Source organism: Hibiscus syriacus, unplaced genomic scaffold (assembly GCF_006381635.1).
Source record: "Hibiscus syriacus cultivar Baekdansim isolate YM2019G1 unplaced genomic scaffold, ASM638163v2 tig00000765_pilon, whole genome shotgun sequence".
Taxonomy (NCBI): Eukaryota; Viridiplantae; Streptophyta; class Magnoliopsida; order Malvales; family Malvaceae; genus Hibiscus; species Hibiscus syriacus.
In genome coordinates this window covers 263,126-276,434 of record NW_024061821.1, presented here as the reverse complement: position 1 = coordinate 276,434, position 13,309 = coordinate 263,126, and the positions used below count along the sequence as shown (strand labels likewise).

The 13,309-nt window shown below is 36.0% G+C and overlaps 2 protein-coding genes across 2 annotated transcripts; both read right to left on the bottom strand.

Annotated features, from left to right (window-relative positions):
• Nucleotides 1-9,448: 9,448 nt before the first annotated feature.
• LOC120216812 (zeatin O-glucosyltransferase-like) lies at nucleotides 9,449-11,011 on the bottom strand. Its single transcript, XM_039214126.1, has one exon. The coding sequence runs from the start codon at nucleotides 10,952-10,954 to the stop codon at nucleotides 9,587-9,589; it is 1,368 nt and encodes a 455-aa protein (XP_039070057.1). The 5' UTR covers nucleotides 10,955-11,011; the 3' UTR covers nucleotides 9,449-9,586.
• LOC120216469 (zeatin O-glucosyltransferase-like) lies at nucleotides 9,587-10,954 on the bottom strand. The gene has a single exon (XM_039213892.1). It carries the CDS (start codon nucleotides 10,952-10,954, stop codon nucleotides 9,587-9,589), a length of 1,368 nt encoding a protein of 455 aa, XP_039069823.1.
• Nucleotides 11,012-13,309: the final 2,298 nt, after the last annotated feature.

Here is a 13,309-nt window from a genome sequence, read left to right as displayed (position 1 = left end):
TCTTGAAGCCAAAACTCACACTTGCTTAGTTTGGCATATAATCGATGCTCTCTCAAGGTCCGCAGAACAATCTTCAAATGCTCGTCATGCTCTGTTTCCGTCCGAGAATAAACTAGAATATTATCAATAAAGACAACCACAAATTGATCCAAATATGGTCGGAACACACGATTCATCAAATCCATAAAAGCTGCAGGAGCGTTCGTCAAACCAAAAGGCATTACTAAGAATTCATAATGACCATATCTAGTGCGAATGACTGTTTTTGCAACATCGGACCCCTTAATTTTCAATTGATAATACCCCAAACGAAGATCAATCTTAGAGAATACAATAGCTCCTCGTAACTGATCAAATAAGTCGTTAATCCTGGGTAATGGGTACTTATTCTTGATCGTCATCTTGTTCAACTTCCGATAGTCAATACATAGCCTTAGCGACCCATCCTTATTTTTCACAAACAAAACTGGAGCTCCCCAAGGTGAGGTACTATGCCGAATAAATCCTCGATCGAATAATTCTTGCAATTGGACCTTCAACTCCTTAAGTTCCTTTGGAGCCATGCGATAAGGTGCCATAGAAATAGATGAAGATCCCGGATAAGTCTCAATCTCGAACTCTACCTCTCTATCAGGAGGTAACCCAGGCAGCTCCTCCGAAAAAACATCAGAAAACTCGCTAACTGTACGAATCTCCTCGATCGTGAACAAGGAACCTATAGTGTTCAGAATACAGGAAATGAAAGTCTCATACCCCTTCCTGATCATACGATCAATTTCCATAGTTAAAACAATATTGGAGAGATAGCCACGCCGTTCACCAATTAACACAATAGTCCGACCATCTGAAGTCTTCAGAGTAGCTCGCTTGTATTCGCAATCCAGATTTACCTTGTGTTTATTCAACCAATCCATCCCAAGAATTAGATCGAACTCCTCTAAAGGAAGCTCCACAAGATCAGCGAGAAAAATTTATCCCTGAACCTCTAGAGGACAACGCCGAAATACTTTATTCACTAATATTGCATGTCCTACTGGACTCGTAACCGTAACAGTTTTATCAGTGTTCTCGATCAGAATCTGAAGGTTTCGAGATATTGAGCTCGATACATAGGAGTGGGTGGAGCCATTGTCCAGTAATGCAAAGTATGGAATAGAATAAATAGTAAATGTACCTGCAATAACCTCAGGCTCATCTCTGTCATCCCGACGTCTAGTGGCGTAAACCAAAGCTGGCTATCTAGCCTCAGAAACTGTTGGCCCTCTATTCTGCTGAAGTCGGGCTCTAATGTCTGTTCTGGACACTGAACCACGAGCCTTTACTTGGCTACGATCTCTAATTGGAGTCTGTACTGTAGTCTGTGAACGCACAGGAGTCTGGGTAGCGGTCTGTTCAGACGAAGCTAGCTGAGGACAATCCCTCCGAAAATGACCACTAGATCCACAATGAAAACATGCTCTGGTCTTCCTATAACACTCTCTCGTGTGTCGTTTACCTCAAAAGTCACAATGAGGCACTTGAAACGAGACCGAAGAACCACCTCTACTAATAACTGAAGGTGATGATACTGTAGGCCTGAAGCGTGTATTGCTCCTCTGAGGGGCTGAAGTACGAGTCCTCTTATCGGACTGTGCGGATGATTCAGTAGGGCCAAAAGGTTTCCTAGATCGCTCCTGATCAACACGCTCTCTACCAGAAGCTAAAGCCTCAATCTCCTCAGCATCCTTGGCTCTGCTCACCAGTACATCAAAAATCTCATCTTGAAGGGCTACCACCTGCCTACGTAGCTCGTATCTGAGTCCGAGGGCAAATTTACGGCATCGATCTCTCTCGGTAGGCACCAGACTGATTCCATACTTTAACAATTTTAAGAATTCTATCTCATACTCTGAAACAGTCATATCACCATAAACCAAGTCCTGAAACTGCTGTCGTCTCTGGACTAAGTAACGCTCACCCAGGAATCGGCTCCGAAAGAGCTCCTTAAAGAAATCCCATGTCAATCGATCGGTAGGAACACTACTGGTCACTGACTCCCACCAGGTGTGGGCATTGCCATCTAACATCGCTACTGCCCCCAAATATCTCTTAGTTGGGTCCAAACCCAACTGATCCATGCGTCTTTCTGTATCTTGAAGCCAATCTTCTGCTTCAGTGGGAATTCCTCCAAGCTGTCCTCCAAAAGTCCTGACCCCATTGGCGATCAGAGTTTGAGAAATAGGCACCTCAGATACAGCACCAGCAGCTCTGACCGCTCCCTGAATCAACTGTAGAAATTGTTGATACCAATAAATGTAACCCCCTAGACTCGGTCTATGCGTTTCGACTAAGTCTAGTGAATCACATTCATGATTCTTAAAGATATTGTTCCGAAACCATTATTCAATCATGGTAAAATCACATTATAAATGACGTTTATGAAATTATAATAATTTATACTATAAAAATACAAATCATAAATATAATGAGGAAAAACAAATTAATTTAAACATATCTTAAAAATCCAAGTTTACGATAAACCAAATATAATTAGCAAAGGAGTAATTATTATAAAATCCATTACTTTAAAATATGGTCCATGTTACCAAAATAGAGTCAACTTAAAAGATAAAACATTACAATACGATATACTTCAAGAGATATGTTGATCCTCCAACTGCTCGATCAGGTGTATCTAACAAACAGTATCTGAAAGGGGAAAACATTTTCGAAAAATGAGTTAGGCTCAGTGTGTCCCAACATTACTATAAAATCATGATAGGTACACTAAACAAATCATAGTCCAGTAAATCTCATTAAAATTGTACTGCAGTAAATCTCATAAAAGAATTATCTTAAGGGAACATCTTAGGGCCTGAGAGCCTACCCAAGATAGATTTCGGGGCCGTGGGGCCTATCTAAGAACACATCTTAGGGCCGCAGGGCCTACCCGAGAATTATCTCAGGGCCGCAGAGCCTACCTAAGAGTCATATTAGGTCCGTAAAATTTTCCAGCTTGATCAGAGATGTACTTTATAAATTTGTATTCCAAAAATTCAATTGCACCGTGACATAAATTCCATAAATCTATAAACATGGTAATCATATACCATTTCAAAACAAAATCAGATAGCGATCATAATCTATAAACCATCACATTAAATCGGTGCATCAATAAAACAATAATCAAAGAATTTAGTGTACCACTTATTAAAACAAATAAAACAGTTCAGTAATAAATAGGGAACACACCTCGATAATAGGTTCAAGTAGTAGATCTACTGATTGATGGTCTCACCACGTTCTGCTACAGTTTTCGAACCTAAATTTATAATAACACTATATTACTAATGGGTAACATAATTAATCTCTAAAATCATAAAATTTACGGATCTTACGGGTGAATACTGGCACACGTGGTTTAACTGATCTAGAAGAGTTGGGTCGAGCTGTCGAACGATCCGGAGAGTCTCTTGTACCTTCAAACAATAATAATTTATCAGCCCCAAGTCTTACTTAATTGTTCAAAGCTAAATTCTTCAGTATATAAGCATTTTTCGGGTTTGACTATCAATTTGGAGGATTTTGAGTCTGAATTTGACCAAACGGATTGCGAAATCGGAATTAGGACGTCGAAAAACATAAAGTATGACTTTTCAAAAATTCAAATTCTTGGTTAAAATCAAAGTCAACGGGTTTGACTGATGATTTGGTGTCCTTCGGGTTCGAATTTGGCGAAACGCATTTCGGAAACGGATTCGGCACGTCGATAAATGTCAGAATAGATATACTTGAACAAAATCAAAGGTCGTTTAATGACCGTTTAAAGCCGGTCAAAGTTATGGTCAAAGGGGTTCAATAGTCAACATTCAAAATTTCCCAAAATATCACCTTTTTCAAAATAATTCCCAACATGTCACCTTTTTCAAAATATTTCCCAGAATGTCACCTTTTTCAAAATATTTCCCATAATGTCACATTTTTTAAAATATTTCCCAGAATGTCTTCTTTTTCACAAAAATTCCCAGAATATCACTGGGTCGGGTCGGGTCTAACCGATTCGGACCGGTCAAACCGATCAACATGAAATCAACCAGTTCGAAGCTCCCCCACGCGCAGGGGGCGCGTGAGGCGTCGTCCGGTCTCCAATAATTCATGAAAAAAATTCTAAAATTTTTTTAAGCGCTTTTGAGTCACTTACCAACCTCGGTTCAAATTTTTGAACGGTGGAGAGCTCGATTTCAACTCGGCCGAATCTTTGACCGCTCCACCTCCCACATGCGCCGCCGCCTACGGAGTCAAGGACGACACCGTCGGACTCAGAACGACACCAGGAATACGATGGTGCGGGAGGTGTCGAAAACCGATCAACGATCGGAGATGAATTTAAGATTTTCCCGGCGGTGGTGCTAAAAAAACATCGAGCCTTTGACTCGAAATTCACGTCGTTTGGCAGCGTTTCGCTATAATTGGTTTACTGGGTTTTGATCACGGGTCGACGATGAATACGATGGTGGTTTCAATTTGACGATTGGAAGTCGGACGGCGTCGAAATCGGGCTTGAAAGTAGATATGCGAGAGAAAGGAAATATAAGCAAAACTTGTTTCTGATTTTTGAAATCAGAAACGCTTTTAAAACAATGCTGTCGACACTCTTTAGAGAAATTCAAGGCTTGGTCCCTGAATTTCCTTCAACTTCTAAAATGACCTATAAAGTTTCATAAATTTTATTTTAGTCACTAAATTTCACCAAATTACATCGATTTAAATTTTTTTCTCGGGTTGTTACACCTATTCTATGACCAACAAGCATAATCCGATTAGATGCAATGTCAATAACTTTACAACCATTAGTTTCAAACATGACATTGAATCCTTTATCACATAATTGACTAATACTCAAAAGATTATGCTTTAATCCATTCACATATAAAACATTTTTAATTTGTATGGAAGAGGTATTACCTATTGTACCTATACCTTCGATGTGTCCTTTTGAATTATCACCAAAAGTCACTTCTCCTCTATTTTTGACGTTAAACTCTATGAACCGGCTTTTGTCTCCGGTCATGTGTCTTGAGCATCCACTATCAAGGTACCATGAGTTTGAATTTGTTTCCCGTGCCTTGTAGCAATGCTCCTTTTCCTACAAACATAGATTAATTTCTAATTTTTGGTACCCAAATTCTTTTGGGTCCATATTCATTAGTTTCCAAAATCCTAGTCCCCTTAGGTATCCATTTGTGTAGGATATCCTTATCTTTAGTAGTAACGAGTCCTTTAGGAACCCATATACTTCTAACGATTTTTTCATTAGAGGTTCTTCGGGGACCTCTATAATTGTAGTTTTTAAAACTTTTTCTAACAAAGTTGGATTTTGAATTTTCTCTATTTTCAAAACGTTTTGTTCCAACTTTATCAAAAGAAGCTTTAAGATCATCAATTTTCTTTTGATGATCATCATTGACCTTTGAAAGTAAATTTTACAAATCTAAATTTTTCTTTTCAAACTCTTCTAGTTTGATTTGCAAATCACTAATTTTACTTTCAAAATCATTGATATGAGCTTATTTTCATTTTTCAATTTTGAAACATCATTTTTATATTTTAAAAACAATTTCTCATAATCCGAAGCCAACCCATTATATTCCTCTAATAACTCATCATAAGATAAATCATCTAATTCAAATGAGTTAGAGGTTACCTTAGAATCTTCCCCGAATGCCATCAAGCACAAGTTTGCTACTTCTTGTTCCTCTTCATCAGAACCTTCTTCATCGCTCCATGTAGCCACATGAGCCTTGTGCTTATTCTTTGATTGACCCTTTCTCTTCAATTGTGGGCAATCATATTTGACATGCCCCGGCTTTTTGTATTCATAGCAAACGATAAGGTCTTTCTCTTTTGGTTCATTTTTGAGGCCTTCATTTCGTCTGAATTTTCTTCCTCGGTAAGGTCTCATCATTTTTCTGAACCGTTTGGCAAACAATGCCATTTCCTCGTCATCTTCATCCGAATCACTCTCATCTTTTGTGGATTTAAGAGCAACTCCAATGTTTTTCTTCTTCTTCTCCTTTGGTGTCTCGTCAATCTTATCGAGATCCACCTCATCTTCAAGCATCATTTCATGAGTGAGGAGGGAACCGATTAGCTCTTCAAGAGTTAAGGACTTTAGGTTCTTAGCATCGATGATTGCAGTCTTCTTGGATTGCCACGATTTTGGAAGTGAATAAACTAACTTCCTCACAAGCTTTTCATTTGGAATGATCTCTTTATATGATTTGAGGCCATTGACAATCGTTGAGAATCTATCTGTCATAGCTTTGATATCTTCATTTGGTTTCATCCTGAAATTTTCATAGCTATGTGTTAGAAGACTAATTTTAGATTCTTTTACCTCGTCGGTGCCTCATGAGTGACTTACAGTTTATCCCATATTTCTTTGGCGATTGTACAAGATGAAACTCTTCCATATTCATTCGGTCCAAGAGCACAAAATATGATATGGATGGCTTTGGAGTTGAGCTGGAACATTCTTGTCTCTCCTTCACTCCACAATCTTAGATGAGTGAGAGGCTTGATATATCCATCTTCTACAACATTCCATGCTCCCATGTCACTTGCTTGAATGAAATACACCATCCTTTTCTTCTAATAGGCATAGTTAGCTCCATTGAAGAAAGGAGGCTTGTTGACGGGCATCGAATCGAGACCGAAGTCAGAGTTTGAAGCACCGGCCATTGATGACTTGAAAATCGATGTAACTTTTCCCGAATAGACTTAAGAGGCGATTAAACCTTCAAATGAGTGAGGCTCTGGTACCAATTGTTGAGTTAATCGATCAATGGAGTTGGCCAAGAGGGGGTGAATTGGCAAATAAAAATTTAGGTGGAAACTTTGCAGAAAATTGAAAAGATTTACACAGCGATTTAGAGTGGTTTGACTTTCTCAACCAAAGTCTACGTCCACCACCTTAGCTATCCACACTAAGGATTTTCCACAAATTCACTAATTTGTATTTCTTTTGAGGACAAAGAGTAACCTTACAAATCCCTTAAGAATTATACCCCAAATTCTTGAGAACATTCTCTCTCAAAGAGAATAATACAAATTTTGCAAACTTACAAGAAAATCCTCACAAGGCAAGATGTTTGCACAATTCTAGAATAAAGAAAGAACACTCAAGAATAATACAATTGAGCACAATAAGTGTTCTTGAAAGCAAAAATGAATATTGAATGAAATAGGCTTGAAAATGCTCAAACTTGAGGTTCGATGCTTTCTCTTTGATTATCTCTTGATTCTTGTTGATTCTTGTTTCTTGTTGTTGATCAATGGTTTCTAAGCTTGTTTAAATAAACCTTCAAATGATTATGAATGTTGGGGATGATTAATGGAGTCAAAAGAGTCGTTTTAGTGTGAAATCAATTAATAAAACAGCTTGGAGCGTGGGGGGAATCGGTACCCCCTCATGGGAATCGGTTCCCTAAGTGTAAAATTCAAATATTTTGACTGTTACACAGGGGGAATCGGTACCCCCTTGGGGGGGAATCGGTTCCCTCCGAGCATTATGTTTTTCTCAGAGCCAAACTATTTAGGGGGAATCGGTTCCCTCTGAGCAATCTGGAATTTTTGGCTTTGAAATGGTTCGAAATATTTTGTAAAATTGTTTTGAAATTATTTTAAGATTAAAACTTAATTTTACACTTAAGTAAGGATTAAAAATGACATTTGAAAGATTTGGAGTAATATTTTGATATTCGAATAATTATATCGAATATACTTAGAAAATCTTTTGGAAAATCTTAAAATTCATTTAACTGAATTTGTTATATCGAAATATCAAAATGTTTTCAACAATTTAGAATTATTAATAAAACCTCAAATAAAAAATAATATATCTTCAAAATAAATAATTTTTTTTCATTCTCTTTCCTTATTAATTGAATATAATTTACTATTAATTTATATTTTGAGATTTTTTAACCTGAAAATATCATTTATTTTGGGCCTTTACTCTTTACCAGTGGGTGGCATGTGAATGTATTAATGGACATGCTAATTGCTATGGTAAATGCTTGCTAGTGTGTAGCTGTTGGACAACTACTCTTGGTCTTCCACGTTTAAAATGATATCCTACGACCAACGTATTCATTTTCACTGTGGGTACCTTAGAGAAACAAAATTGCAAATGTGAAAGCAACGTCGACTAAAAGGATCATTGTAATATGCAAATACATGTTTAATATATATAACGTGTACGAGATAATTCTTATTATATGTATTATATAATGATTTCGATCTTATTTATAAAAAAATATATATATGTTTAGGTGATTGTTTGATTCAATAAATTTAAAATTATCTTTAGAAATAAAATTATTGGAATATAACATTACTCTAAAAATAATAATATAAATATTGAATAAATAATTTTTACCCAAAGTACACCTATAGTAAAGTTTCCAATTAGTAGGTAAATAACAAAAATAATTGAGGATAAGCATTTATTGAGTTTGCAATCTATTAGTAGCAGCTTATTAGAGATGATAATTTAATTTTTAAATAAGGGTAGTTTGCCGAATACATCTCCATAAATACAAATATTTTCGTATCGTATAAATAAAAGAAAGCAAGAGCTGCTATTCAATTGCGCATTACAACAAAACTATTCTACAACGGCGTAAAAAATGATTTTAGCTACATGCATGTATTTAGAAATATAAGCAAGATTTTCCCAAAGAGGAAAAGCTTCCACTGCATATCATATTAATTAAATTATTTTATATTTTCTTTTTCACTGATTCTTCTTTCTGACGTGGATTTACTTTTAATTGCAGCTTGGCAGGTGAATAAAATTAGGGGGGGGGAAATCATCAGAACATAACAATTTGCCTTTTCCATTGTTAGTAGGTATATAATATTGAATTATGTTTGTTTTGTAAATTAAATAAATAAGTATGAGTTAAAATTTTATTTGTTTAGTAAATGAACGAATATGAATAGAAGTGTGTTCGGTTTGTTTATGTTCATGAATAATCTCGTTTATAAGTTTGTTTATCTGGTTTTCTTTTTTCTTTTATTTTTCACATTTTAAATATTGGTGAAATTAAGAATTAAATTGAATATAAGGTGAATTTTGGAGTTCAAATTGTGAAGTCTAATGAGCTTAAGGACTAGCGGTGTCATTTTTATAGTTCTTTTTACATATAATGGAAAATGTTCATGAACACTAAATGAATATGTTGACAAACACTAAAAGAATATGTTAATGAATGTTAATCGAACATATTCATGAATACTTAACAAACCTAATACAAACAAATTCAAAAATAAACAAACGAACACAAGTAAAATATTAAAAATTTAAATGATAATGGACTGAACATTGACACCTTAAAAGTAAACAAACTAATACAAATACAACCTTATTCCTTAATACTCGATTCATTTATACCCTTAATCCTAATTATTAGATTTCATCGTACTTAAACGGAAATAAGTTTTCTTCATAGATTTTTTAATCGGATTTTGTTGATAGATTAAAGATATGGTTGAAGGGAAATATTCATACGGTGGCGGTACTGTTGTAATAATAATGATAAACCTACCTAATGATACGAGTAATGAAGGAGTCCCACTCCTTGGAAACTTCCCCTTCACCCACCGACTGCCGCACCCGTTCGCGTAGTTCTGCCGCCCCCTTCCTTACCTCATCTCCTTCCTTCGAAGCCATCAAACGCCTCACGGCGTCTTCAACTACGTCGGCCGTCACTTTCTCATCCCGATGTGCCCAGTCCTTGACGGTAATGCCAATTTTGAGCAGCTTTGTAATTAGCTCCGCGTTTCTTGGTTGATCCGAGTGCATAGGCCATGCTCCGATCGGTACTCCCATAGTGATGCTTTCCATGCATGAATTCCACCCACAGTGGCTCAGAAAACCACCTATGGCAGGGTGGGCTAAAATCTCAAGCTGAGGTGCCCAGTCTCGAACCACCAATCCTTTATCTTTAACTGAATCAACGTATCCATTTGGAAGCTCCGGTCTTCTAACTTCTCCCCTGAAAACATCGCCTTTATCTGCATCTCTCAATACCCAAATGAACGTTTGATTGCTTCTTCTCAAACCGAACGCCAGCTCTTGGATTTGTTCATCTCCCATGGTGGTTGTCGTCCCGAAAGACACGTAAAGAACAGAGTTTATAGCCTGTTTGTCAAGCCATTCCAAACAGTGATGCCGGTTACAGGAACTGTCTTTCTCCGGTACTCTCAACGGATTCAATGGTCCTAAAGCCCAAAGTTGTTTTCCTCTCATATTTTCCAGCAACTCTAGGTAAGTACCTTCGATCACTTTGCTTGTGTTATATATACTTCCGGCATTGACGTTAAGAAATTTGTGTTGCATGGCAATGAACTCGGAGAATTCTTTAGTGAAGCATCCGTCGAGAGAAGGGACGTCAGGCATTTCTGCATTAACCTGTGGCTTCCCCATTGATTCCCATACGTAAAAGAAGAGAGAAAAGGCAGAAACGGTGTGGAAAGTGTACGACTCTGCGTTAGGGATCGATCCAGCATCTTGAACAACGGATCCCATCATCGAGTCGTGGATGATAATGACCCTCCTCGCTCGGGAAGAAAGCTTGCGCAACAGTTCACCGACGGGCTCACGAATATGCCAGCAGGCATCGAAACATGGCTGTAGATGGGAAGGGAACTTGATATCGGCGTCGGGGTCCGGAGGAGGGGATGAAAACTGAGGGACTTGGAAGTCATGGAAATGGAAACCGGCTACAGGTACGGGGTCCCAACCGTGGACTCTGACATTCGCCTGACGGTTGTGCGTCGATGTACCAACATAATGCACCGGAATGCCATAGGAGAGGATGATCCGAGAGAGATGAAGCAGCTGGTTTAAATGGCCTTGTGCTGGAAATGGAACCATCACCACAGCCACTGAATTCTCATGATTCGACATTTTAAAAAGGATCACAGCCTCTTCCAAATAATAATCCTTTGAACAAAATATGGATAAATCTGGCTTTGTTTTGGGGTTATACTTATATATGAGCAACCATGGGATGTCGTGAGTTTTTTTTTTCTAATGCAACAAAATATTTTTAACGTTTGACAATGTTAAATTAATCGTATTATTTTTTTAAAATATTTGACCTCACAACATTTAAATCGGATGAAAACTGTTAGTTAATTGACGGTCAAAATTTAGTACTAACATGACAAGATGATATAACATTACATACTGATGTAACAGTACCACATATATAAAGGTAATAATGTAACATATAATTTTTAATTATATATATATATTTTAATAATTTTCAATCAATACAATGATGATATGAATCATCTTATTTTAGAGTATTGAACTAGGTTGTCAAGGTTAAATTCTTTGGGCGTTACCACCAAACCAAATTTGAAATTTAATACTCTTGTAATATTTAAATTTTATCTTGTTCATTTTCTCTCTCACACATTTCATCAAATACTACTTCTACACTATACCATTACTAACCAAAGGGTTTTTTTCTTCAATATTAAGAAGCAAAAATATCTCTTTACTTATCCAAAATATATATATATATATCTCTTTAAAGATCAGCTTATCAAATGCACTTCAATTTTTGTTACGGCGAAATTAAAACAACTGAACACCAAAGTTAATATCAACAATTCAACAAGGTCGCTTCCGGGAGAAATTAAGTTCTTCTTTTCCGCATCGTTGATCATGGAGAGTGTCAGTCTGTTGACAAAGAGGCGTTCGATTAGTCTCGGTTCGACCCTGTGTCACATGTTCTTCATCTCGAAAATTTCAAACTAATTCTGTAGTGTAAAAGTTATTAATGCCAAGAAGGGCTCCAGAGAAACTGATACTTGTCTTTAATGCTAGAAGTGGGCTGCATCATCTCATGCTTCACAGCAATATAAGCTCCGCAACCATCGGTTACTTTATTAAGAAAAACAAGAGGCGTCCTTCCAATTAGCTAAAACATGAAGAATCAAATCTTAAATAAGGGATGAACTTCTCTTAAACAATCATTTTAAAATTTTAAATGATTAAAGGGAATAATATAGATTTGAAAGAAAAATTATGATAATACATCAACAACTTCAGGTAGAATTTATTATCAAGTAAATAAATATTTAGAAATGTAGAGGAAAATCAGCAGATACGAGGAATCATCTTCAGCTAAGGCAATTCAATGAAGTAAATCTATGCTCTACAACTAAAATGACACTTTCTAAAAGAGATTTGTTTATAGGAGGAAAACAAAAAGAAAAAAAGAAAATTTGAAAAACACCATTTTAGTAGAGAACTTATCTTTAAAAAAAGGTCAAAACCAAAAGAAATTATGAATTAGAGTCTAATTAATTAAAAACAAAAGTTCATGAGAAGTAGAGAGATTACCTGGGAAACTTCCCTCTTGATTTTAGTACCAGGAAGATCCTTAGGAAGATCCCTACGTCTTTGAGCAAAAGAAGGAGAATCGATAATTGGTTCAGTGGAGACTAGCCTCCTTGTCGTCGTCATCTCGTTGCATGTTAAAGATCTTTTACTGAGGAAGCTCCTTAGAGCCGCCATTAATGGAGGTTTTCGAAGGACTTTGCTACACTGAACGAAGAAGATAACTGTGAAGAAGAGGCGGGTAGCTCTAATGACGAAATGAGTATTGAATAAGAATTGTTTGATGAAATGTGCGAGAGATAATGTATAGGATAAATATTAAATCTTGTGAGAGAAAGACTTAATTTTTTACTTGGTCTGTAGTAACGCCCAAGGGTTTTAACCCTAATAACTCGGGTTCAATACTTTAATATTACAAGTTTTGTAATTTTATATTTAATTTGTCCTAATGAGATAATGACACATATTATTATTATATTTGTTGATAATTATTAAAAAAATATATATATGTAATTATTATAAGAAAAAATTATTTTTATTGATGTGATATATTTTATATCATTACTTTTATATATATAGTATTGCTATGTCAGCATGTAATGTTATATCATCTTATTATGTTATCAAATTTTAATTATTAGTTGATTAACAGATTTCATTCGATATGGATTGTTTTTGACACAAAAAGAAATATTGTGGGATCAAATATTTTAAAAACAATATTACGAGTAAATTTAAAACTATTGTCAATCGTTATATTACATTATGTTTTTTTTTCCTTAGAGAAGGAACAAATAAAGAAAGGGAAAAAGAAACGGAAAGTGACAATTCACTTTTCTTCCGATTTGTGTCGGCCATTAGCTATGTGAATTCAATGCTGTAATGAAAATGACAGCATAATTTCCTTGG